Source organism: Lutzomyia longipalpis, chromosome 3 (genome assembly GCF_024334085.1).
Source record: "Lutzomyia longipalpis isolate SR_M1_2022 chromosome 3, ASM2433408v1".
In the NCBI taxonomy this organism is placed as follows: Eukaryota; Metazoa; Arthropoda; class Insecta; order Diptera; family Psychodidae; genus Lutzomyia; species Lutzomyia longipalpis.
The window spans coordinates 10,337,644-10,363,495 of record NC_074709.1 but is presented as its reverse complement, the minus strand read 5'-3'; the positions used below and the strand labels follow the sequence as shown (position 1 = coordinate 10,363,495).

The window sequence follows — 25,852 nt, the reverse complement described above, 5'->3', positions numbered from 1 at the left end:
TTGAAACTTTATTATGAAGAAAGGTTTTAATAGTTAGATAATTCTCAATATTGAGAAAAGTGCCTAAACCACGCCCCCAATGAAATTCAATTCTTATTAAGAAGTCTATTTTTTCAATTATTTTGCAATATTTACTATTTTAATTTTATATAAAATACATTTTATATATTTTTTTACATTTATTGGTTGCATCAATGCATGAAAATTTAAGCTACAGCACAGTTTCTCAAATCAAAGCTTAAAAGAGGTTCCATTTAATATTTTGTCTAACTAAAATAGGTTTTGATATTAAAATCAATATCAAAATACTAATATAAACAAAATGCCAATTTTGGTATTTGAAAATAATAAAAAGCTTCAACATTTATACGTGCATAATACGTTACATGGAGAAGAAGTTTTAAAGCTTCATACATATTTTAATTTGCTCTTAAGCTTAATTAAATGTTTTACATAATTGTAAAATGAGAACCTGTGGCAAGAATTTGCAAAAATCCTTGTTTATGTATAAAATTTTATATAATAATCCATTCGCCAGGATGGTAAGGACTAGTTGTAAAAATACCTTCTGCTCGTTGTAAAGGTCTCGGAATGATGCAATTGTAGTTTTGAGCAAAGAGTTTCACCTTCACGGAAGTCCGTGCAAATCGTGAGCAGTGTACATTGATTGGGTGCGGTCGTAGACATTCTTAAGGATTTCTAGAGTGCGAGGAAGGGCCTCAATGGCAACATTCTTATCACGGCAAACACGATCGAGTAAATTATCCCGCGTAGGAAGGCCATATACCGCCACAGAGACACCTTTACGTATGAGCCAGGGATGAAAATTTGCCAGTGTAGCATTGTATGCATTCTGGCAGCATGTTCCTGTCTTGTCGTCCGGATTGAGCTCTCCTAGTTGTCGTAGAAATTCTCTGATAAAATCTAATCATGTTGGGAAGAGAAAACAGGTATGAACTTTGAGTATAAAGTATTCGTCCGATATAGGAGGAGTGATAACAAATTTAAAAAAAATAGGCAATCAATTATACCCAAGCCACGGTGGAGGCGCAACAATGTTCGTGAACCTGACACGTAGTCTTTCTTCTCAAGCAAACCATTGTCTTTCTCATAGGTGATCATCTTTTGGAATGAGATGAAATTTTCCTTGGATTCCTTCGTACGGAATTCCTCGAGAATTTCAACTTTAGACTTAACATCGCTACTCACAAACCCAAAAACTTTTCCCATGAGCTGAAAAAATCTTTTGTACAAAAAAAGGTTCATTAGCATATCAATTGATTTAATAAATCAAATATATAGCAGATATAATTTACTTGTTAAGCTCTTTGTAGCCACTCAAGTAGTCATCCATGAGAACATCATCCTCCTGACCCTCGAGACATTTGGCAAAATAACCCTCGCACACAGTTAGACAAAATTTCTCCTCACTCCCCATTTTTCAGGATATTTACACTACCCAACTAAATTTTTAATTTTTCTAATAAAATCACAAATTTTTACACCTAAAGTCTTTTGCTAAAAATCTTTTTCATTCACACTGACGTACTCATTTTGACTGACTCAACCCTATAAAATAATTTTCTACTTCTCCAGTGCTCACACAGAGTTTTCCTCCAATCTCCACACTCTCGGTCTTTCGATATTCCGCATTTATTCCCATAGCAGTGAGTGATTTATTTTATTCTCAATGTGGAGGATTTTGCTGGCCACTCTGGCCAATTCAGTCTTTTAAATCCTTAAAAAAATGCAATATATATTATGTTATTTGAATAACTTCTTTTTTTTATTGAGAAGGTAAGTTCAATTATTTCAAATTCGTTCAAAGAAAACTTGGAAAAATATTTTCTTTGTGAGAGAAAATTAAGTTTTAAGTTTTAGGTTAGAAATACCGGATCCTCCAAGGGTTAAAATTATATTTTGATTATTTTTGATTTGTGGGAAATACAACCTAATTTCGAGGAAATAAATTAAGTAGCCTAGGAGGACTGTTGAAGCTCTAAACTATCCTAAAAGAATTCCGAAAGTTAGAAATCTACAATAAATCAATCATATTTTAAATTATTTTATTTCATTATTTATTATTTTTGAGTTTTCTTTTTTTTATTTCCAGAGCAGTTCCAGCAATAACGACAAAATTAATGAAAACTTATCATTTGTCTAATTATGAATCTCATTGGGAAATTTTGTTTTACAGTGTAATGATCGCAATTAATTTTCTCGATAATTCTAGTGAGAGAAAATTCTAAAGCTAACCCAAAGACTTACTAACATAAAAAAATAGTTATTCTTATTCTTCTTGAACAATGCTAGAACATTAATCTCGGCGTTTGAATTGAAATTCATCGAATGATCCGATAAAATTTATTTTAATTTTTTAAATGCTTCGTCCATGCAAATTTTATTGTTTTGAATTGATCCATAAAAGAATATTCTATTAAAATTGCCGCAATTATAATTCGGATTGTTATCTCCAAATTGCGTCTCCTTTTTCTTTCCTCTGAAAAGCCTTAAAGAACATTTAACATTTAATCTTTCATCGCGTTGATCCTCAAGAACGGAAATTCATTGATTTATGGTTTTTCCCACGTTTAACTTTGTCCTGCAAGATGATGATTGCACAAAAAACATTATTTTTCTTGTTTTTTATTTGATATCAGATCGGAAGTGATATTTTATATATATAGAAAATCTCTCGGAATATCGATTAAAACAATTAAACTATAAAGGCTATCGTGCAAAATATTGGCAATAAAAAAAAAGTGCGTTCTGATCAAACATTAATTCACCGAATTAATTAAATCTTTCCTCACTTGAATTCGTTTTGTTAGAACAATTATGCTGCGTGGAAGAATATACTAACAAAAATATGCGGATAAGTTCGATGGACTATGTGCTCGGATAAATTGTAATGCAGAGTGTGAAGCTTTAAAAATTATGTGAAGGTTAACTTCGCCACACTGTGAATGATGTGATTTTCTATGAGGCCTCCCGGTAAGTTTGGGAAGGGGCCATATGTACTTGCACATTATCTTTGACACCAAAAAAAATTGTCCGCCAGCAATGTCTCGCAACGTATTGTTATATCATATTCAAATTGCATCGAATTTCAACAAAAAAAAAAACATTACTCAAAGTTCTTCGTATACGCAAAAAGCTACCACATTACACCAATTGAATTAACAACAATAGCTCTACTTGTACATGTTACGAATTTTAATTGTAGCTTCGGCTATATCGTGATCAAATGAAGGATGATACATCTCCATTGGGTGGATTTTTTTGCACCGACTATAAATATCGACTGAGGTATTCCTTATCATTGTCAGTATCGCTTAGCTCCTTCAGTAGTGAAGTGCAAAATTTCTCCATTAACAAGTGCCCTGTGAAGGAAATTAAATCACACAAAATGAAAGTTGTAAGTGCAATTGAGAGTTTTTTTTTGCAATAAACTCAAATAGTTAAAAATTGATCATCATTGTGGTTTTCTTTTAAAGATCTTGATGCATAATTTTAGGTCAAAAATTAAGTGTTCCTAACAAATTTAGACTTTGTGGCGAAGTTTTTCAAACTTATTGTGCTTATATATATTTTTCTTTTTTTGTGAGTTCAAAGTAAAAAAAAAAGATTATATCTCCAAAAAAGTGTTTTGCATCGGCCGGGAATCGAACCCGGGCCGCCCGCGTGGCAGGCGAGCATTCTACCACTGAACCACCGATGCCTATGGGCTCTGTTCAAAATAAATGTGCCTCATTTAAGTTTTCTGAAATAGTGGATAAAATAGAAAAGGAAGAAAAAATGATTTAATTAGAACATTTTAAAATTTTCCTAAGTCTATCGAACTAACAAAAGTTATGAAGACAAAATTTAACTTTCCTAATCTTTGAAGCAAATTTATATTCTAATAAGTTCAGCGCAAAATGATCTGATCTGAAAACATCTTAGAAAATTTTTAAAAAATCGCCAGCATCGCAAAACATTCGCGTGATAAATTATGTAGGGGAGACCGGGGCTAATAAAGTCACTTAAGGGTTTAGAAAAAGCTTAAAATATCATATTTCCTATCTAGATAGAACAAAATGATCTGAGAAAGAGTTGTAGGGCAGTAAATTTCCTAAAGAAATGAGCTATACATTTCGCTTTATCTGTTTGGGAAATATGATATTTTGAGCTTTTTCTAAACCCTTAAGTGACTTTTTTAACCCCGGTCTCCCCTAAATAATGAATTAATTTTTGAATTTGTGAAAAGAACTTTTTTTTATGAAGTTCTCATAAAATAATTAATTCCTTGGAAATTATGCAATCTTAATTGTCAAAAAATAAAGATTAAAAAACTTGAATGTCTTACGATAAAATGATATTTAAAGACATTAAAATATATTACATTTTAGCTGCAAATTTCATATGTAGGTATATTAGAGAGTGAAGGAGTCTATTCATTTTTGCACATGCTATGATTTTTTCGAAGATACACAAAATAAAGAAAATCTACAAGATTTCTGAAAAATTATTAAAAATACGCACAAGTCATGTGAAAATAGCAATAAAAATTCTAAAAAAATATTTGCCAAAAGACATATAAAAAAACATAAAATTTCTTCTTTTAAATGCATAAGACATAAACTTTTCTGCTTAGATCGACAACACCTTAAAATCTAAAGTTAATTAATTCTTTGTTTTATATGTGTTGTGTTTTGAGTCCTCTAGTCTATTTTTTTCTAACACGTTTTAGGATGTTTATTCAAATTAATACAAATTTTGGTATTAAAAACAAGTTTAAATGGTAAAACTTGTAAAGTGGATGATCTTTATTTAATAGAAAAAAAAATTACGGTGGCCTGTTTTATCTAATCTAACGACTTCTCCGTCCTAGATGTGATAGATCTGAAAGATTTATATTTTATTTTTCTTATTTTCCAGATCGCCATCTTCCTCTTGGTTGCCGTAGCCGTTGTGGTGGCTAAACCTAAACCAGCCGTCATTGCTTACTCTGCACCGTATGTTGCTGCAGAACCTGCTGCCACGGTTGTTGAGAGCACCTACCACGGTGTATCAGCTCCTCTTGTGGCATCTCCCTACGTCTCGACCTATTCAGCTGCCTACTCTGCCCCACTTGTTGCTGCACCCTATGCCTATGCTGCCTATCCATATGCTGCGGGTGCGGTTTACGTGTAGAAAGGTGCGATTACCTCAACTGGCATGGACAACACTGCAATCCACTCAGGCTGCTCTAACATCGAAAAATACTCCTTCGTTAAACAAATTGCACCATAAGTCAACTGACAAGACCAACTTTATACCAAATTCCATCATAATCTTGCTGATATGAAGTTTTTTTTCTCATTTGTAAAAAAAGAAAATTACAAAAACTTTTGTTAAATTAAGATCGATTTTTTGAATTTATTGGTCGTATTTTTACATTTTTTTTGAGGTTTTGTTGGTGTTCGGGTATATTGTGAAGTCCAAAACAGAGAATTACGTTTTTTTTTTGAATTGGTGGAAAGATCAGTACCCTTCCAATCTCTTCTTTGAGGGATTATGCCACTTTGATGTTTTTACTTGTAAGGGCTTTTGGGGTATGTACCCCGAATGTACACAGAGAAGTTGCTTAGTAGACGTATTTGTATCCATATGGGTATCCACTGTAGTAGCCACCATAGCCAGAGTAGGCAAGGCTGCGGGCATATGGGGTACCATAGGAGCCATAGGTGTAGGGGGAGCCATAGACGCCAGCATAGGGGTAGCCAGTGTATCCGGTGTAGGCGAGTGGGGAACTGTAGCTGTAGGGGCTCACGACAGAGGGGGCGGCGGCATAGGTGGAGACAACACCAGCACCACTGGCAGCAGCAACGGCCAAAAGGCAAGCGAACACGAACTACATGGAACAAAAAGAAAAGTTAAGAATAAAAAATTTAGAACACTTTATCACACAAAAGAACAAAAACCTTCTTACTCCAATGAGTAAGAAAATTTTAAGGTTTAATTTCACAGATTAATTATAATTAGCAACGGACACTCACAAGCTTGAACATTTTTGTTGGTTTGTTTTGGGAGTTTGTTGTGAGCTCGAGTGAACTGGAAGACTTGAGTCTGTGGTATGATTTTCCAGAAAATGATCCACCTCTTTTATACCAAAAAATGATCACGAATGGCAATAGAATTATTTCTGTGATCAGGAAGCCACTAACACACCCATTGTACGAAAATTTTCATGATTGACCCACCAAAACGTGTCTCTTGGCCAAAATGTCAAGACTTTTTTTTTCCAAGACAGCTCTACCGGCGACAATCACTCACCTGGATCAGGTAGGAGGCGCACTCACACACACTGAAGCGGATATTGCCAATATCTTGAGGACACTAATTTTTTTCTTTCTGTGACGTGATTTCCTTTTGGCATTATAAAGTCACACATTCTATTGGAATATAATATGTGGGTAAGAGAGGCACACCATGAGACGTTTAAATCGGGTTTGCTAATTTTATTCAAATAAATCTTATCTTAATTGTTCTCCACTACACTTTGGCATAATAGCAATATGGGGAGAGATAAAAAGTCAAAATATTGAATAAATATTCTAATCGATATAGGTATTTATGTATAAACTATACACATATTACTATAAAATTGGTGACAGCAATAACATCATCAAAATTATAGTGCTGCAGAACAATCACGAAGCATTTTAATTTCATACAGTACATTGAAGAAGATGTAAGACTGTTGCAATCGTTGCAATATTGCATAAATAAACATTAGATAATTTTCCCTTTAATTATTTTATTTTACGCTTTTTAGAATTTTTGATATATTCTAAAGTAAAAAAAAAATTTAAAGCTTTATATGTTCCGAGATGGAGTTGCCTGGTAGTTACCAGGCGTCTCCATTGCACTGAAAGCCAAATAAGTGAATTAAAGATCGCTAGAAAAAAATATATTGGGAAAATTAAGACTAATATTGAATAATTAAATTCCTTGAATCAGAGAATTAAAAAAAAATAATTCTCTGATTCAAAGAATTTAATGAATTTAATTAATTTAACTAAAGAACTATTCATTTACATTTCTTTAATAAATAATCTAATAATAAAGAAAGGCCTGTTTGTTGGTAATCGTCGTTCCGACTTTTCTATACAAATTCACACGGTTTATCCGATCGCGATGAAATTTGGTACAGAGGCTCCTTATAACAGGCGGTTTCAGATGGCCGCATTCATTTTCCCCCCAAAGCCCCTCTTCAGGTAGCCCCCATAGAGATTTCATGCAGTTTTAGCAAATTTTTGAATTTGGCGCCTAAAGTATTGTATGAAATTGATTTCTTCTCTTTCCGAAATTTTTCTCCAGGATTTATAAGTGGCCTCAATCAAACCATCACAATTTTTTCCCCTAAAATTTGCGCGAAGCGCAACAAATCCCCGCGAAGCGGGGCGAGGTAAATTGGAGCGAAGCGACAATTTACCTCGTTCATTTATAATTAAACGGATTAAAAAAGACTTATGTTGGCTTCAAAACAATTTGATATAAAAATATATTCTTAAAATTTCTGATGAAAGTATCTAGAAGAATCGAACATAATATGAAATTCTTTAAAGCGTTCCTAACAATAAGTTGCAGTCTGTATAAACTTTGTTCGTGAAAATGAAACCACTCACATTAAATTCAATGAATTCGATATCAAACAAGCTTTTGTTATATAATTGTCTTCCAGATCGAGGAAATTAATGAAGTGAACGATATTTTGGCATTTCGGCTTGTTTGCAAAATATTGCCATATAGTCGAAGAAGATCGTATAAATTTGCATAGGAAAATATAAAATTATTGCTTTGAAAATGTCTTCTCTCTTAATTTACAATTAGAAGTGTAGATCTTTTTTTTTTTAATATTAATGGCATGCATAATTCAGCCACTATGACCAATTCTGAGAACCTTGGATGCTTCGTAGAGAGGTCTACTATTGAGTTCAATTTCACGACAAGACCCTCGTGCCAGAACAAGAATCAGAATATTTGTTTGAAATTTTTTTTGTTCTCTTCGGCAGATAGTGCGTGTGAGCACCACAGAATCCCGGACATTGCCAAAAATGTTCTTACGTAAATATGCTGGATTAAACTAGACCAAGAAAAAGAGATCATTCTTTATACAAAACGCCCAATGAGTTGCTGCTTGAGACAATCTCTTTTGCGGAGCAATCTCCGGGTTTCAAAGCTGCGAAATCAGTGGGTGACAATATCATGTCTTGGAATTACTTGCATATTAAATACCAAGATTTTTTTGCCCCTTCAACGACAGAGATTAAGTAAAAAACATTTATCTCCACAAGAATTATTCCTTCGGGTTTGAGACGAGCAAAAAATAAATAAAGCAAAAGTGTTTAAGTTTTGCGTGAAAAAAAAATATAAGAAAGCCCGATCGGTGGGTTAGAGAGACTAGATCAAGTTCCATAAAGGAGATTCTTGTTTGGTGAGATCTTGCCTTTTGTCTCTCAGGTAGTGTCTTCGCGCGTATTACCTGCTTTAGATACCCACCGAATGGATGCTTTTCAACAGCAGACTTCTTCAAGCTGAGATTGTTGAACAATCAAGGTCGCTTCGTGCCCATAAAGAAATTCAATTGAAGAAATAAAACGAATACCTGCGCACATATCGCAACTTATTGCAATACAACGAACGAGTTATGGGATTAAGTAATTTATTGAATCTCTAAGCTGAAATCTTCATTTAAGGAGAATTCTCTATTTCTTGATCTTTGAGGGAAATGTGGAAAATGTCCTTAACAAAATATTCTTTTCCTAAAAAAGTTTAGAATCATCAGTTTTTAATCTCAACTTTAATCTCAAATGTGTATGTGATATTAATTCAATATTAAAATGCATTCACTAATGATTTTCTTTGTTGAACTTTAGTAAAGTTATTCAATAAAATACGAAAGATACGAAGCAATTAATTAATTAAGAAATTATTACATTGTTCAGGAATGCATTAGGATTCACAAATGTTGAGATGATCTAACCTCGTAGAGGCAATTATTTTAAATAAAAGCACAATGTAAAATACAAATTAGGTGATAAAGAAGTGCTAAAAATTTATATTGAGATCACCTGGATGTGGTGATCCAAATTCACCGTCAAATGGAGACTCTTTACCATAAAGCCAAGGTCTTCTTTAATGGTGGCGTGTGGACCTTTTCGCGTGTGATCCAAATTAATTTTTTTTCTTCCTTCTTTGTGTCTCCAAAAGACGTCACAAAAGACTGATGCGTGCCACAGGATGGACGAGGAAGAATCTTTTGTGAATTTAAGGGAAATCATTTTATATGCGATGCAATTTCTTAATAAAATTCACCTCAACCATGTCAACAACATAATTTTCTTACAGCATCACATGCACCTTGGCATGGACCATTCGTGCGAATGGGAAGAGGTAAAAATTCTCTTTGTCCCAAGAGCAAGTTCACGGCGAGTTATTGAAAGAAGTTGCCGTACGTTGGCTGTTTTTTTGGTTTTAATTGTCTGCATTTCCTTGCATCGCGGTAACTAGTTGAAGTCGATGATCTTCCTTATACGTGAGCTGGAAAAATAAAGGAGGGAGGAGGAAAGAGGATCTCCTCCATGGTTCGGACTATAAAAGCGAGGTACACCCAACACTCTGCACATAGTTCAAGTTGTGATTTCACAGTGATAACAAACACCCCTCAACTCAACATTCAAAATGTTCAAGCTGGTGAGAAGTGATCTTCATTAAATACCTTCCCCTTCAAATAAGGATTTCATTATGGAGTGATTCACGACAAACTTGTGAACATTTTCCTTGTACCCATTTAACTTAAAAGAAATAATTTATATATTTTAATGAATTCATTGAAAGAAATCTAATTTACAATAAGAATAAAAAAAGTACCCTGAAGATGATCTTCAAATTTCAAATTTTAACGATCTTTTTTCATTTTTTTTTGCAGTTGGTTCTCGCCTGTGTCTTGGCCATGGCCGCCGCTAAGCCTGGTGCTCTGCTGTCGTACTCTGCTGCTGCCCCAGCTCTCTACTCTGCCTACTCTGCCCCATTGGCCTATGCCAGCCCATACTCCTACGCCTACAACTACAACCTCCGACCCTTCACATATGCCGCCCCATACGGCTACAACTCCTATGGCTACTACAACAGCTACCGGGCCCCAATTGCCTACAACTACCCATACAGTTACATTGCATAAATTCGTCATGACCCAGCAGCAGCCTCAATCGTCCCCGTTTAACAGCCATTCCTGATACAATGATGCACTTGAAGACTGATTGCATTCGATTCCTCAAGACATCCTCCAAATACCATCGATGGAGAACCAAAATCGAGTCAATAGAGCTTCTAAATGTAGGATGAAATGCAACTTGAAAATTTGTGGAAAATTCTTTTCTGGGATATGGGATATCTTTGAAAGCTCAAAAAAAAACGATTTTCTGGACAATCGAATAAATTCATGACTTTTTATGAAACTATATCGTCTTTTATTATTTTACCTTGTATATTTTACCATGATTTCCGAGCATTGTAAAGGAGTTTAATTCACCAGTGGCTGTATTCTCTATATGAGTGAAAAACTCTCGTGATAAACTCCCGAAGGGTTCTTGCAGGGAAAAAGTGAGGAAAACTTCACGTGAGCTTGATCCTCTAAGAAAAATAATGCATCCATGATAGACTGGCGTAACATTTTCCCGGTTTTCCCGTTTTTTTTTTAACGCTAAAGCCTTCAGGAGTTTATCTTAGAGAATTCATGCCCAGGTATTGAAAACCTTTAAGACTACCATAAAACATTCAAAGAAAAAGCCGAACACATTTTCCCAACAATTTGATAATCATATTTTTTTTCTTTACAAATTCCTTTATTAAATTCTTTTTCTTAAAATTTTAATTTACCTACAATAAAGGTAAATGAACCTAAACATGAGATATTTTAATTTATCTCATTTCCTTTTACATTGTCAATATTTTGTTATTTTGCCTAATTCATGAAAAGATTCAAAAGAAATTCTAAAAATAAAATATTTAATATAGTAAACATAAACAAAATAAACGTAAATCAAATACCTGAATATAGCCATAAAAATCCCGAAAAGAAGTGCGAGATTTTTCATTATCTCACAGTTGGGTAGGTGTTATTTAGTGTCTGGCGTTGAAAGCAAAAACGAAAGACGGAATTCAAAAATTTCACCTTTATTATACATATACATGCCAAACTATATGTGAAGGTGCAAAAAATTGTATCAAGGTCATTGGGGAACTATAAAGTAATTATATTGGCATCTAAAATCACCAATAAAACTTCTTTTTCAATGCTGGGAGGCTCGTTTGCTCATTCGGGCAATAAATCTCGCACTTGTATTCGTCTTTCGTTTTTTTTTCTGTCTCACTAATTTATGTACAAAAGTAATATAAAATGTTATGAAGAGTGTCTTTTGATGACGAAATAACTGCGAAAGACTTCCGCGTTCCAGAAAAAAAGAAAAGAATTTATTATGGGAACTTTTTTTAAAGTTATTGTTCTAATAAGCTTCTTTTTCACTTTCATGCATGGGAACTTTTTTTTATTTCTTTTCATGTTATTCTTTATTAATATTATGTACATAGTACCTAGTTATATATATATATATATATCATTCTATCACAATATTTTTAAATAGATGTCTTACACAGTTTCCTTTATCTTTGGAATATTTTAAAACAAATTAAATATAAGTCATAAAATTTAATTGATATTAACATTTTTTTCCTTGTCAAACTGAATAAGTTTTCTTGGAAAAATTTACAAGTTAAACAAATTAACTAATTTTTGTGAATTAAAATATGTACTAAACTATAATAATTATAAAACTTTAATTTAAAAATTTCAAGGAATAAAATAGAGAGAACAGAGACAATTTCAAATGATGCAGAATCCACACAAGTCTTCAAGTCGAAAGTTCAATGATCCTTTGCCCTATATTTAGAATTGCATTGTGATGGGCTAAAATATACTAAAAAATCGATTCTGCAGTCAAAAATTTAAAATTGCAGAGAAATTTTAAATCAAATTTTATCTTCAGTGGACTTTCAAGACTTTCAAAGGATTTTTTTTCGATGCACGTTTCATCAATATAAAGTCCTCGTGTATGATTTTCACAAACATGTGTGAATTTTCCATTTAAATGCAATTTCGATAAGTTTAACAATTGCCAGGATAAATTATTGGCACGAGGGGTAAGTCACATGGGGAAGGACTGTGGAGCGATTGCATTTCAACCCAGAGATTGCGCAATAAATTCCTTGCAGTAGGATTCGGGTTTTCCGTACGAACCGAGGGGAATGAACTCGGTCCTTCGTATGGGTACCGAGACAGGATATAAAGCGTACCACTAGCCTATTTCCTGAGTTATTCCTCATTCAGCGGACTATAAGTGAGCATCTCCTGAGATTTCTTTCTGTGTCGAGGTTGTATCCTGTGAGAAATTTCAAATTCAAAAAAAAAGTTCCAACGTTCTGAAGAGAGAAAAGTGTTTTTTTGCGGATTTAAAATAATTAAAGAATGTGTTTAATCTTGGCTGAATACTAAAAAAGGAATTTGTGGAGAATTCTACTAAAAGTCTTACAAATAGGATATATATAAAAAAAGGACTCAAACTAAAAGGATATATAAAAAAGTTTAAAAGAAAAAGACTCATTGTTAAGAGTAAAAGAAAAAAAAAGTGAAATGGAGGACCACAGTGGGATGATTTTTATGCACGTTCCAAGATCTACAACACGAAGCCTCAAACCAAGATCTGTCTCACCTGGTGATGAGAGACCACCGAATTTTTATCAGGATCTCAATCGACGTTTCTGTGTGCGATTCTCCCATGAGGATTTGGGTTACAACGGTGAGGAAGATTCACGGAGCTCGTCGACGGACTCAAATTCATCTTCAGGCGCCAATAGGCACTCTACGGACTCCGATGAAGGTGCATCGAATTTGGAGTTGCTGTGCAGTGGCAGCGAAACCAGCGGCGATTCAACGGCCACAAGCAAATCCCCAAAATTGCGACTCCATCGACGTTCCATGTCTTCCATCCGACGTGCCCTCAAGCACTTCTCACTCTCATCGCGTTCCCTATCGTGTGGCAGTGCAACGGACCCAACCGCACCCACTGTACCCAGGAAAACCACAAAGAAGCTCTCAATTTCATTCCCACAGAAGAGTGCGGAAAAATCACCACCACCCAAGAAAATCCTTCGTCAACCTGTGCCCTATGCCTATCTCAAGGGAATGTCCGGACTGCCAACCCAGAGGGTACCCCGTTCAACGATTTGTTCACACTACGCTCATCGGTAAGCAAACTCGTACGGTTTTAAGAGAATGCTGGTGAAGACAGGCCGAGATATTCTAAGAGAGATAAATTGAATGAAATATTTATATGTTTATTTTAAAATTACTTTATTAATTAAGTTCTCAAATAAAATATTTAAGCAATTATTATTATTTCTTATTAGGATGAAAAAGGTGTTTATTCATTTTGTGTCTCTGTTGAATTTGAAGTTTGAACATCAATGCTATTACAAGAGTCCCAAAATGAATAAACTCCTTTTTCGTATGTGTCTTTCAAATAAGATTTGATTAAAAGAAAATGATGAGAAAACCGTTTTGGTAGAGAAAAAAAATTCGCATGTGCTAAATTACGGTCATAAAAAGGTTATTGTGCCTTCACCGAAAAAAATAACAAACTTTAGTATTAAAAAAAAAAGGTATTAAGTATATGTAAATTTTCATTGAAGTATTTGGTAAAAAAAATAGTCTACTTATGAATACGAAAGGCATCAACGATTTTAATTTATTCACATAATTTCATTTATTTTACGGCTAAATGATTTGAATTTAAGAAGCAGCGCGTGCTTGAGTTTTGTCTTAAGTTGAAAGGACATTGAAAATAATTAAAATCGTTGCATGTCCTTGTATCAGTGAAGTTTGAAAATTTTACTATGTATAAAATTACGACTGCATTTGGAGATGTAAAAAAAATCTTGTAGATCTCGATGTTTAAAAAAACTGATTATATTTAGGTCAACCAACATGAAACAATGTAAAGGAAAAAAAATATATGTTAGTTTCTTAGCCCATAGTCTGGTGGTAAAATAATATTTGAAAATTGCATATAAATAGTCAAATATTAAACAATGAAAAGTCTTATAATATTCAGAATAGTAAATTTTAATATTCAATGAAATTTTACTCCATACATTTTACTCGCAATAAATGTAAAAAAAATGTTTTTCTTTAACTAATCCATATGTGTCCGAAGGTACTAATAAAAGAAGAAAACTTAATAAAAAAAAATACTTTAAAAATTACTGCAAATCAACCGAGAGACTTAATAATTACGATGTATTAATTAATTTTTTGGATTTGAACAGTAAAAAAAAAGATATTCAATTGCAATTGTTAGATACTAGTGTTAGTAATATATACATTCTTAGAAAAAAGAATAGAATATACAAATATTTGTGAATTGTTTTTAATTAAGTATTGATTTATTAGAGATTGTAAAAAATATATATTAAATAAAACAAACCCCCTTTTATGTTCTCAACAATTTTTTTTCCACATAGAGTGGACAAAAAAAGGAACTTATCCATAAACAGGATGATATGAATTTATAGAAAAATAATTTATTTGAACCTTTTAAGAAATATTTGGGAATCTTACATTGCGTAATGAAGTACTGTGATTCTACAATACTAGCCCATTATACACGTTTTATTCTTAGGAATTGAATCACGATAAATTTAAAGTGAAAAAAAAATTTTATTGAATCTTGTAAGATGATCAACTATAACGTATTATGTTGCACGTAAATTTAAGAATATTTACTATTGAAGGAATCAAATAAAGTTTGCCAATTATATGAAAAAAAAACTCTTTTCTTTTTTTTAAACATTCTGTCTTCTTCACTTTATCTGTGGGATTAGATTAATCAAAATCTGCTTGATGGATTTGAAGTAATCTGCGTCTCTACTTGATTTTGGATTCTGGATGATATAAGGTTTGTATTGTAAATAAAAACTAATTATTAATTAATAGGACTCTTGCAAAATAAACTTTAATTTACTCAGCTCGAAAAATTTTATTTCTTGACTTTTTATGAATAAAAAATGTAATGAAAAGTTTTTTATTTATGAGTCCATGTTCTATGCAATTTTATCTATGAATATTTGTATTTCTTTTTGAATTTTCCTCAATATCCATAACGTGAGCGTACACGTGAGAAGACCCTTTTCTCATATTGCAAAGCAGGTAACAATAAAAACACTTGATAATCATTTATTGCTAAAAGTATCAAAAAGAAGGATAAAATAAATTCTCAGCTCAAATAAACATCATTAGAAATGTTTTTATTGTAAAATTTGACACACCGAGCATACCTACATTATGTATAATTAAATTCATAAAATGGTGTGAATCAGCAACCTACATAAATTTATTTGATTTAAGGTATCATTCTTAGCTAAAAATATTTGGAGAATTCCAGAAATTTTCCTTCAATTCCCTTCCACGTTTTTCCATTCAGACGATTTGCTTTTCAAAACTTTGTCAATACAATGTGCGTCGGAGGCGTGGTTGGGGCTATATCGTCAGATAACTTTTCATTCAGACGTAAAAAAAATCACAGATCCTTTTAATTACCAAAAAATATTCCTATAACACTTTGAGAATTTTTCTGGGCACTGTGACTAATGAAAATCGTCACAGAATACTTAAAAGCTATTTAACATTTTGTGAGATATTCAAGGATGAGGAAGAAACGTTTTCTTTTTGGGAGTAAATTAAGATCAATTTTTGTGTTTAAAACTATTCAATCCTTCCTCAAAAGTGTTAAGACAGATTTCTTTAATATTTTTCATTGACAGGAAAAACAAAAATTCTTTAGTAAAGAAGCCGTTAATAAAAATGAAAACTTTTTATCCGTGAGGTTTCTTTTCAATCTCTCATATAAAATAATTGATGCTTCAGGTGTTTAAAAAAAATACAGAATTAACATAAAATAAATCAAAAGTTCTGAGAAGGAATGATTCCTCGTGCTCTGTGTGCAAAATCAAACACGACGTACGTAGGTCCTTTTAGCGTATCCCACGACGAAATGTGACCTCGTGTAATGCGATACATTTCTCCATTTAATTACAAAAGAATCATTTTAATTTTGCCAATCACATGTTGGTTGCAGGAAATGACGACACGTGATGCATGGAATCGCAACTGCCATAAGTCGAAGAATCCTTATCGAATCGCGCCATCACTGTGCGCCACCTTAATTAATCGCAAAAGGAAAATTGGAATATGGAATTGAAGCGAAAATTTGTCTTGGTCAATGTTAAGTGAAGTGCACGTGTTTTGATTTTGCTTCAATAGAGAAATTCTCATTAAATATATTAGGAGAGAAAATGTTTATCCACCGCACTCACGATATAGTACATCAGGGTGAATGGAAAAATATTTATAGGTGCACGAGACACAGAAGCCACCAATGGCCGAGAACAAAAGGTCGGTGAAATGGAAGGGAAAATGGGGGTGGGTGAAATCGGGTGGTGCTGGTGGGCGATTTCTATGGATGTGTCTCTTAACGCGCGAGTCTCTCGTCGATACATGTGTTTCGCATAATCATATTATTGCAAGAACATTGCGTATTGTTGAGGAATTTTCCAAGAAGCGATGATTTTTGCAAAAAAAAAAGGTGCGTGTTGTGGGTGAGGGGGGGAGGATCAGCTTAACATCATGCAATATGCGGAATGATAGGAAATTCAGTGAGTCATTAAAGAACATATATAACATAATGCTCAATGGAATTTTTTCTCTCTACATTCTCCCAAGAACCTTTTAACCCTTTAACGTCCAACGTGAAACATAAAAACATTGAAACATGCGCTCTTTTATCGCGATTTTTATTCTATGAATGTTTTTAGAGGACTTTTCTCACTCAGAAAGTCTTCTTTGACCCCTTATGCGTGAATTTGATGCATTTGCAACATGAAAAAACAATTACATTCATAAATAATTGAAAAAATAAAATGTTTCACGTTTGGGTCAGCGTATGACCCAAAAAACCTTAAAAGGTTAACATTGCCTCTATCCATGAAAAAGTTTACTTGGTGGATTTTATAGTAGGTTACTAACATACATGTATTTAATTTTGCAATGACGAGGAGAAAAGTATGACGTTATCAGATCACGTACACCCCCCACCTCGGTTGGTTTGTTATTCACATTCACCCATATTCCTGTCTTCCTGCTCGCTATCCCCCTTTTGGGTCAGTATAAAAATCTTCAAATATGCGAAGAAAAAGCAACATAATAGTTCAAAAGCACCACATAAAGCTCATTGTGAAAATTATATTCATTAAAAAGCACCCACATTTTCATTTTGTTAAATAGATAATCAAATTAATTTTATTCATTATTTTTATTAGGAAATTTAGATGACGTCAAATAAAATAATGTCTGCTATATATCTAGAAAAAAAACCTGAAATACTACGAAAGCTACAAGGAAGGATTTAAAAGTAAAGGGTTAAAACTTTTTGTGTGAAATTTCAGTCAAATTTTGGAAAATTTTCAAAAAATTCAAATCACAATTTTTCTTTAAAAAAATACTTTTAAAAATCCTTAAAAAGCGATGCATAATTTAAAGTTCAAAGCCATATTAAAATATGATAAAATAATTAAAGAGAGAGGCAGTGCTCTGACCTTTTTATTCAAGTATATAAGATTATACACCAAATATTACCAAAAAATCGCAATTAAAACGATAAATTTTCGTCTTTACGATTTTTTCATTAATTTTGAACACATGACCTCGAAGTACATTCAAAAACTCTAAGTTGTGTTTCTTTTTATCTTTTCTAAATACAAGAAATTAATTAAATTATTATTGAATAAAATCTCATAATGCTTTGAACTGGTAAAAAATTAAAATATTTTTAACCCTTTCTGCTCGTGAATTTTTTAAAATCTCTTATGAAGTCTGATGATTTCAAAATCATCTAAAGAAGCGAATATTCAATAATTTATAGAGAAATAAAACTCTTCCTCTAATCAAACTCATTTAGTTTATGTGAAAATAAAAACTTTCTATGCCATTTTTCTTTATTCACTCAAACACAACAAAGTAAAATTGCTGGGTTAATTAGAAATATGCGAAATATGTAATAAAAAACAATAATTCTTGAATAAAAAGAAATAAATAAAAATTGAGCATAATCGCAAGTCTCTTGGCTTTAAATTATTCGAATGCTTCCATATCCTTCCACAGGGATTTTGTCTCAATAAATATAGCGGGAGTCCTTGCGCAGCAGTCCCACCAACTCCCGTAACCCTCGGCCGCGCGGTGGAAGAGGTGAGGAAAATGTGTGAACGAACCATTGAGACCTACTTTCCGTTCTATAGAATGGCAACGTCCGTGACGCTGCCACTACACTCATCCTGCTCACCCCTGTGTCCTAGCATCGCGACGTCGTCTCTTTCATACACTTGGCATGGCGCAATAAGGTTCGGTGACCTACTTTCGTCATCATCACACTAAACAAGTCCTGTGACGTCATACCTACGCGGGGCCTACTTTCGAGGAGAGTATCGATCCCCAACAGTATCCCATATTGCTCCACATTCAGCACAGTTCAACCTTCCTCCGATGATGTTGAAAGTCTCTCTTATGTAAGAGGAGAGAATTAAGCATTCGGATGCTGTGCGTCTTGGTGGCATGAGGATGACGAGCTCTGTGGCCCATTGAGATGTTTTGCGTCTTTGGAAGTCCTTGGTTTAATTCCTTCCATGATTCATTGAACGCCGGTTCTTCTTCTCATTTCTCATTCGTGAAGCGCTTTCAGGAAGAACCACTAAATGGTATAAAATCAATTGTTCTCTTCGGACGTTGTTTTATCCAAAATATTTAAAATCTAATATTAAATCCTCATTATGCTCATTATAGAGCTACATACATATTCATCCTATGTAGTCTATGTAGTTGGATGGCAATGATGGCCACTCTTATGAAAATAAACTCTCTCTCCATAAAATGGTAAGGGTTGCGCGTTGCAGCAATGCATCCTTGACACTTGTGTATGTAGTACGTACGTAGTAGGCACCAAGGGCGGGACCATTGTGTCCTCATAGAGGATAAATTAACAAATTGAATCCTATTCACGAGATGTTATGAACAGAAAGCGATATGCATTGTAAGGATTCAAATGTATGAGAACTATCAATAAATTTTGCATGCACATTATCCTCTCCATCAATTCCATGAGACACATCCGCATGACTTTTCTTTTACATAATAAATACCTGGATTGATACCTATGTATATTTTGGTGAGGAGTAGGAAGTTGAATGGCAATTGTAGCGGATATAATTTGTTGTATCCTAGCGATTTGAAATGTGAATCGTGAATACAAAACGTGCAGGAGGTATAAAAATATAAATGCGCGCCTAAAATAGAAATTACCTTCAGTGTGTGGCGCTATTAATAGAATTCAAGGAGGATTTTTTGACCCTTGACCCAGCACAAACAATTTATTCCTTGCTCCATTATATATTTTTTTATTTATTCGTTATTTTTTTATAATGACTTTTCTTAAAATATTTTTATTTCATTAACACTTGGAGGACTTTACTGGTAATCACTGCCAATTCGACTTTTTTAAACCGCCATAGATTAAAATCTATCCACCTTATCTTGATAATTTCTACATCTATGTGTAGGCGGATTCAAATACAACAAGTTTGTCAAAAGAAAATCCGGAAAAACGTTTTCTTAATAATAGAAAATTAAGCTCAAAGTTTGAGGTTAGAAATTCGACTCCTACAAGTGTTAAAAATGAAATATTGTGGTTGCCATATTGACTAAACGATATGGCCGATTTTCAAGATATTCATCGAAAACTCATCGAATTTTTTTTTTGATTTTTGGCCCCCTAGTGGTCACTTTTGAAACTTCTAATGTTCTAGAGAGTTGTAGGGTTTGTTGAGAGCTTTCATTTGACCCCGGGTTGATCAAAATCGGTCAAGCCGTTTTCGAATTATGGTCAATTTTCGATGAAAAATTGTGGCGGCCATATTAGCTAAACGGCTTGACCGATTTTCGAAAATGAGGCATCGTTGGAAAGCTCTTGATGACCCCTACATATAGATAGAGATATCTATATGTTGAGATATAGCGAAAACAAAAACAAATCCGCGCCAAAAATGTATTGGAAAAAAAATCCGACGAGTTGCGCTCCTAAATTTTTACTGAAGCTCCCCGGGTGCCCCCTAAGTATTCCCGTCAACTTTAGAAGCCCCAAAAGTGAGTTTTTTCATGAAAAATAAATGTTTTAAAATTAGCCAGATGGATAATTTCATAGGATTCTCCTTGGAATGTTCTTCACAACCTCTCCCGAGGTTGTTTGATGGGAGATATCGTTAAGTTTTCTTTCGAAAACTCAACGAAGTGATAGTTCATACGGTTTTTGGTGTTTTTGTTTCTTTTCACGCAAATTTTAATTTATTGAGAAATTTCCACATTAATTAGAAGAAAAAATAATGGAAAAAGACGTGGGAGAGTTTCTCAAGTGGTTAACAAGTGTAGGATGCCCAACTGAATTTATTCCCAGTGAAAATAAACTAAAAGAGTATGTTTCGCGGTGTTTTGGGGATTTGTTGGAAATGCTTTTAATGAATTTTAATTGAATTTCTAGGGTACTGCGAGCAAAGATTTTCAGCGTGGATGATCTAAAATGTCGCTTTAGGGCCGCAAAAGAAGCAAGAGAAGTCCGCGAGAGGAATTTGCGCGTGGATCTGTGTAAAATTAAGAAAGGAAACTTCCTGGTAAGTTTTGTTTTACAATTATACATTTCTTTCCGGAAGTTGCTCTTGGACAGGTTATCTTGGTTGCAGGTCGACAGGAGGGCTGTTTCTTGGGAGTACTTGCAGTATGCAAAGCTCATGGGTACGAAGAAGGAGATTATGAGGGTGGAAAGTAGGATTAAGGACCTCAAAAACGAGTACAACAGCAAATTTTTAGAGTTGAATGAAAGAAGTATGTTCACAGGTTTTGTTTTTCTTTCTTTATTTTTAAAACTTTCTTTTCTTTAAGATTCCGAAAAAAATAAATGCCGGAAGGAAGTTGAGTCTAATACGACAAAGATGCAATTCTATGAAATCAATTCTTCAATACTCGAAGACAAAGTAAAAGAGGCCACTAAAGCTGTGGAAGAATATGAGGCAGCAATGTGCCCTGAAGTGAAAGAAAATGAATCTTCTGATGGAAAGCAGGCCTTTAGAAAGTTAATGGAACATCTCAAGGAGTACTATGCTAAAGCAGAAAGCAAAAATGAGGAAAATGCCGAATCTGCAATGTGGAAAGGCTGTGAAAATGTACTCAAAGGAACCCCAAATTCGCTTGTTTGTCAGGAGATTTTGAGTCACTTTAGAGCCCTTCTGGATGCCTCAAAGGATCTCCAGGAGAGGAATCTTTCGGTTCAGAATGAAGAGAAGGAGCGTCTCTATGAGCACAATATTGGACTTCAACGTCTCATTACGAATCGTCTTAAGATTTTTATTTTTTTAAAGCACTATAGCGATAAATTGAAAGAAATTACTACGACCTATGTTGAAAAATACGCAGAATTCAAGGATATTCTTTGCAAAAAGATCTGCTACTGCAGTCCTCAGTACATTACCGGTTCGCATCCTTCTTTTTTTCTTTATTTGCATATTTTCTTTAACCTGTTTTAGGCCCAGTAGAGCAGTGGCAAAGCAGACGGTCCCAGTGTCCGTTTCCTCTGTTCCTGGGAGGGTCGGCGGGTTCGAGACTCGGTGGTGTTCGATAGGCTGTAATGCAGATATGAAAAAAGATCACATTCGGTCAGGAATATCCCCGCTCGTTCCCACCAGTGCAATATCACAACGAGAGGCAACTCTTGAACTGATATTGACTAGTCTGCACCGTTGCTTGTGATAAAAACTTATGAATGAGGAATATTCCTAACACAAAGTCACAATACAACAAAAAATGCCTCTCTGAGGTTGACGTCAGGTCGGCAGCCGGTCATTAAAAACCTATTTTCTTTAATATTTTTTTTTTAGAATATGTTCGTATGTTGGTCATTGATGCAGCATATCGAGGAAAACTCGAATTCCTAAAGAGTGAAGTCTCAAAGTACCAGGGAAATTCCCTTGAAAATGGTACAACTCAGAATCTTCAGAAACTTAAAAAGGATGTTGGGGAATCTCACGGGGAATTCTTCGCAAATGCAAAGAAAGCCGAAGCAAATATCTTCCGTTTAAAGTGTTCTCCGGAAAAATTGGAAAGAATCCTCGAAGCTCTTCGACTTCAAGTAAATGGGCTGAAGAAGAAAATTTCTAAAGAAGAAAAATTGCAAGTGAACAGCCAAATGACATCCTGGATGAATCATTTTGTGGAGAAGGAATCATTAATGTAAGTTTTCTTGCCTTAAGTATTGATTTTATATTGATACAATAATGCAATTTTTATACGTTAAAGATTGAGAACAGAGGCAGTTGAAGATGAGGATTCGGTAAATGATGATGCAGAAATAAGCTTGGATACTTCAGAATTAATAGTGAACATCCCACCGTATGAAAATTATGACCTAAAGTTGCCAATCACTGAAAGTAAGGAGATATTACATGAAATATAATTCTGTGTGAGATGTAAAAGAAAAATTCGTTTCTTTTTCCAGAAGATTGCGAGAAATATGCAAAAGAAGTGCTGGAAGGGGAAACCTTTCTTCGGGGTATCTTCAAGGACACCGAATCTCTTGGCATGCAAATTGAAGAAACCCTCAAGGAAGCCCTGACCTATTACAACTTCCTCATGGATAACCCAATGAGAAAATATATTCCATCATCGGAGAAATTCAATGGGCATTCTTATCAGGAATACGAGACTGAGTTTATGCTGCACTATCGCCAAAACTCGGCAAGTGACTGATTTCTCTTCATTACGTTATTACCATTTTGTATATCAATAATCTCAAATACATGCCGTGAAATAGGCTATTCATTGTTCTAAAAAAAGTATTTTAAAGGTTTTTTTTCACAGCTTGTTTAATGGACTTGATTTCTAAGCGTAAGTTTATTTGTCTTCATCCTCATCCTGACTTTCAAAGATATTATTTAATTTGACGTCATTAAATAAATGCCAGTAGTCCTTAATGTATTCCTTTCCAACGTTCGATTTGCATCCTTGATCGTTGACGATGCAAGCTGGCTTTACACCATTCCTCACTTCTTTATCGTCTATTCGCAAATAGATCCCATTCATTTTAGCCCACGAACGAATTAAGTCCACACATTGGCACTGAAGGGGATTCTTTTGAATATTCAGTGTGTTCAATTTATTCAAGGTCTGAAAAAAAGGAAATTTTATTAGATTTGAATTTTAAAAGCAAAAGAAAAGAGTTTGTTCATAATGAGGTAGATTCTGATAAAAATCTTTTATAACAACTTTAAAGTCTGTTGTAAGATTTTGACAGAGGGAGTTTTTTAAATCGTTCTGTTGTCGTTCTATAAAAGAAAAACAAAGAATTCGTTGTTCCAGAAAACAGTCAGAAAGAACTTTAACCCTTCAAGTCTATTGGGTCATACGCCCAAAGGTTCGATTTTGAATATGTTTCATTTTGTATAGTTATTTTATGAATATTGAGTCCAAATTAGTACAAGACTATGTCTTTACAATCCCTGATCATTTTGTGACCACAAAAGGACATCCCCAAGGACTCACAGGGTCAGGAAAGACGGGAAAGACGAAAAACCGAAAATTTTTGAGTTGGAATTTTTATTTTGGTCTTATTTATGCTCAAAGGAACCCCCAAAAATTATTTTTACTTCAATTAGCTCGCAAGATTGATCGCGGATATGAAAGGGTTAAAGAAAGAAATAAAATGTCAAAATCTTATAAGATTTTTCCCAGAATACCAAAAATCTTATAAGTGAGGTATTGTAAGGAAAAAAAAAGAATATTTAAAATATTAATTTTTAGTGCTGAACTTACGCTATTGCTACTGACGATTTTTCCTGTTGCTTCCTGCAATCCGGGAATACTGAAGAATGGCATATTATTGCCTGATAGAACCAAAACATTGATCGACGTTGTCTTCTCAAAGAGATTCAATGCCAATTGAAATAATAAATTATTTTGAAGACTAAGACTTTCTAGCTTTTGCAACGTGTCGAAAGCTCCTGGAGCAATATTAGAGATTTCATTGTTATGCAAGGAAATGTGCATAACTGCAGGAATACGCATAAAATCCTTCCTGCCGATTTTTCTAATTTTATTGAACGACAAATCGATGCCTGTGAGTTTGAGATCTTCCCCATGTGTCCGGAAGATGTTTGCGGTTCTCAAGGCATTCGATGGTAGAGTTAAATGTTTCAAGTTCTTAAATGCTTCGGCTATAAAGAAGGGTTCAATTATGTTAATGAAGCACGCATGGCAAGTTATGCTGGTGAGATTTTCAAATTGTCTCTCATCTTCGGGATTTTCCAATCCGAAGATTTTATTTGAATCCAAAAGTAAATCATAATTTTTCCCAAGAGTTTTTAGATATATACTATCAATGCCTCTGAAGCGATTGTATCGTAAATCAACATAATTGGTTTGTTTCAATGTTGGAAAGGAGACGGTTTTGAGGAGATTGTGAGCAAGGTAGATGAACTCCAAGTTGGGCATATTTTCCAGCATATCTGGCGTCATGGTACCTATAGAGTTGTCATTGAGGTAGATTAGGTTCAAATTGGGTAGTACAAGATTGGATCCTTTGAATGATTTTATCCTGTTGTAGGATAAGTCTAATTTCTCCATGGAATTGCTCTCAATTTGAAATTTAGTTATTTGATTGTAGCCCAAGTACATGTTGGTGATTTTGGGGAGATTTTCATTCTTCAACTTCACCAACTTCAGACGATTTGTGTAGGCTTCAAATTGCGTGAGCTCCGGAAGGATGACACCTGTAAAATCAATTTTAATAATGTGGTTGTTGTTGAGAAAAATTGCACGCAGTTGCATTTCATCGGACGTCCTAAAGCTCTCCATTTCAATTGATGTTAAGGCATTTGCTTGCAAATCAATTGCTCGAACGGCATCCATGCCCTCGAAGCAATCACTACTGATGTGAAGAACACGGACATTGACGAGATCCATATTGGTCACTGATGTGAACTTTTGAAAAAATGGTTCATCACATATAAAAGGCTCCATTTCCCGTTTCTTGGCCTCATCTTCTGAATCAATTGTCACCCTGATGGATTCTTGCTTCTCTGGATTTGGGTACTTGAAGAGATCTTCAAATGAGTTGCATTTTACGCTGAATTCATACTCCTCTTTGCACGAATTGCACCGACATTTTAACACAAAGATGGAAAGAAATAGAAGCACTTGCAAAAGAATCTTCGTATACGACATTTTTCAATGAAACTTCCCAAGATACTGTAACACCTGACACCTTGCCACACGACAGATTTCTTCCAACATTTTCGCGTCATAAGCATTTTTAACATTCGGTGTTGGGAATTCATTCTGATGTCATTAAACTGGTTTCTTCAGCATCGTCTTAAAGCTTTTTATTAACGAAGCTTTTTGCAGCGAGTTCTTGAGTCTCTAACCGACCTTGTGTTTGTTTTGTAAATTAACTTTCTTTGTAAACATTTTGGCAAATTCTCATTCCAATAAGTTCACTGTCCATTTAAATGGTTGAATCCTTTACACATTAAATAAAAATGTACATGGTAAGTTTCACTTACGGGCTGTGATTCTTCCTTCAGAGGCCAAGTTAAATATATGTAAATGCAAAGTCTAATAGATAGC

The 25,852-nt window shown here is 34.1% G+C and overlaps 7 protein-coding genes and 1 non-coding gene across 9 annotated transcripts; 4 read left to right on the top strand and 4 right to left on the bottom strand.

The window, feature by feature from the left end:
• Positions 1–108: 108 nt before the first annotated feature.
• LOC129791977 (ceramide-1-phosphate transfer protein) lies at positions 109–2,190 on the bottom strand. The gene is made up of 3 exons (XM_055830675.1): positions 1,317–2,190; positions 1,032–1,243; positions 109–924 (listed from the first exon to the last, which is right to left on the bottom strand). Exons 1-3 carry the CDS (start codon positions 1,436–1,438, stop codon positions 629–631), a joined length of 630 nt encoding a protein of 209 aa, XP_055686650.1. The 5' UTR covers positions 1,439–2,190; the 3' UTR covers positions 109–628.
• A 1,015-nt stretch (positions 2,191–3,205) lies between these two features.
• Positions 3,206–5,384, top strand: LOC129792009 (uncharacterized). The gene is made up of 2 exons (XM_055830722.1): positions 3,206–3,418; positions 4,921–5,384. The coding sequence occupies exons 1-2, from the start codon at positions 3,248–3,250 to the stop codon at positions 5,173–5,175; spliced, it is 426 nt and encodes a 141-aa protein (XP_055686697.1). The 5' UTR covers positions 3,206–3,247; the 3' UTR covers positions 5,176–5,384.
• Positions 3,651–3,721, bottom strand: Trnag-gcc (transfer RNA glycine (anticodon GCC)). The gene has a single exon. It is a non-coding gene; the product is annotated as a tRNA-Gly (tRNA).
• Positions 5,371–6,202, bottom strand: LOC129792021 (sulfur globule protein CV3-like). The gene is made up of 2 exons (XM_055830736.1): positions 6,021–6,202; positions 5,371–5,875 (listed from the first exon to the last, which is right to left on the bottom strand). The coding sequence occupies exons 1-2, from the start codon at positions 6,030–6,032 to the stop codon at positions 5,609–5,611; spliced, it is 279 nt and encodes a 92-aa protein (XP_055686711.1). The 5' UTR covers positions 6,033–6,202; the 3' UTR covers positions 5,371–5,608.
• Positions 6,203–9,647: 3,445 nt separating this feature from the next.
• On the top strand, positions 9,648–10,484 carry LOC129792022 (uncharacterized). Its single transcript, XM_055830737.1, has 2 exons — positions 9,648–9,720; positions 9,956–10,484. Exons 1-2 carry the CDS (start codon positions 9,709–9,711, stop codon positions 10,205–10,207), a joined length of 264 nt encoding a protein of 87 aa, XP_055686712.1. The 5' UTR covers positions 9,648–9,708; the 3' UTR covers positions 10,208–10,484.
• Positions 10,485–12,535: 2,051 nt separating this feature from the next.
• On the top strand, positions 12,536–13,333 carry LOC129791981 (uncharacterized). The gene has a single exon (XM_055830679.1). The coding sequence runs from the start codon at positions 12,716–12,718 to the stop codon at positions 13,331–13,333; it is 618 nt and encodes a 205-aa protein (XP_055686654.1). The 5' UTR covers positions 12,536–12,715.
• A 7,120-nt stretch (positions 13,334–20,453) lies between these two features.
• On the top strand, positions 20,454–23,601 carry LOC129791866 (uncharacterized). Of its 2 annotated transcripts, none has more exons than XM_055830461.1 (7): positions 20,454–20,654; positions 20,721–20,850; positions 20,920–21,061; positions 21,119–21,706; positions 22,111–22,462; positions 22,529–22,659; positions 22,728–23,601. In XM_055830461.1, exons 1-7 carry the CDS (start codon positions 20,566–20,568, stop codon positions 22,976–22,978), a joined length of 1,683 nt encoding a protein of 560 aa, XP_055686436.1. In that variant the 5' UTR covers positions 20,454–20,565; the 3' UTR covers positions 22,979–23,601. The 2 variants fall into 2 exon arrangements, with proteins under 2 accessions (XP_055686436.1, XP_055686437.1); XM_055830462.1 differs by having other exon boundaries at positions 20,461–20,654; positions 22,731–23,601.
• LOC129791868 (leucine-rich repeat-containing protein 15-like) lies at positions 22,974–25,642 on the bottom strand. Its single transcript, XM_055830465.1, has 2 exons — positions 24,041–25,642; positions 22,974–23,395 (listed from the first exon to the last, which is right to left on the bottom strand). Exons 1-2 carry the CDS (start codon positions 25,448–25,450, stop codon positions 23,123–23,125), a joined length of 1,683 nt encoding a protein of 560 aa, XP_055686440.1. The 5' UTR covers positions 25,451–25,642; the 3' UTR covers positions 22,974–23,122.
• Positions 25,643–25,852: the final 210 nt, after the last annotated feature.

What these genes read in the sequence shown, in the direction of transcription:
- LOC129791868 (XM_055830465.1), bottom strand. Translation starts at nt 25,450, where the DNA reads ATGTCGTATACGAAGATTCTTTTGCAAGTGCTTCTATTTCTTTCCATC. An exon ending in AAATCGTCAGTAGCAATAGC is followed by an intron (nt 23,396 to 24,040) that starts GTAAGTTCAGCA and finishes CCTTTTTTTCAG; the next exon opens with ACCTTGAATAAATTGAACAC.
- LOC129791977 (XM_055830675.1), bottom strand. Translation starts at nt 1,438, where the DNA reads ATGGGGAGTGAGGAGAAATTTTGTCTAACTGTGTGCGAGGGTTATTTT. An exon ending in GGCTACAAAGAGCTTAACAA is followed by an intron (nt 1,244 to 1,316) that starts GTAAATTATATC and finishes TTTGTACAAAAG; the next exon opens with ATTTTTTCAGCTCATGGGAA. An exon ending in GCGCCTCCACCGTGGCTTGG is followed by an intron (nt 925 to 1,031) that starts GTATAATTGATT and finishes CAACATGATTAG; the next exon opens with ATTTTATCAGAGAATTTCTA.
- LOC129791981 (XM_055830679.1), top strand. Translation starts at nt 12,716, where the DNA reads ATGGAGGACCACAGTGGGATGATTTTTATGCACGTTCCAAGATCTACA.
- LOC129791866 (XM_055830461.1), top strand. Translation starts at nt 20,566, where the DNA reads ATGGAAAAAGACGTGGGAGAGTTTCTCAAGTGGTTAACAAGTGTAGGA. An exon ending in AGTGAAAATAAACTAAAAGA is followed by an intron (nt 20,655 to 20,720) that starts GTATGTTTCGCG and finishes TTGAATTTCTAG; the next exon opens with GGTACTGCGAGCAAAGATTT. An exon ending in TTTAGAGTTGAATGAAAGAA is followed by an intron (nt 21,062 to 21,118) that starts GTATGTTCACAG and finishes CTTTTCTTTAAG; the next exon opens with ATTCCGAAAAAAATAAATGC.
- LOC129792009 (XM_055830722.1), top strand. Translation starts at nt 3,248, where the DNA reads ATGAAGGATGATACATCTCCATTGGGTGGATTTTTTTGCACCGACTAT. An exon ending in AATCACACAAAATGAAAGTT is followed by an intron (nt 3,419 to 4,920) that starts GTAAGTGCAATT and finishes CTTATTTTCCAG; the next exon opens with ATCGCCATCTTCCTCTTGGT.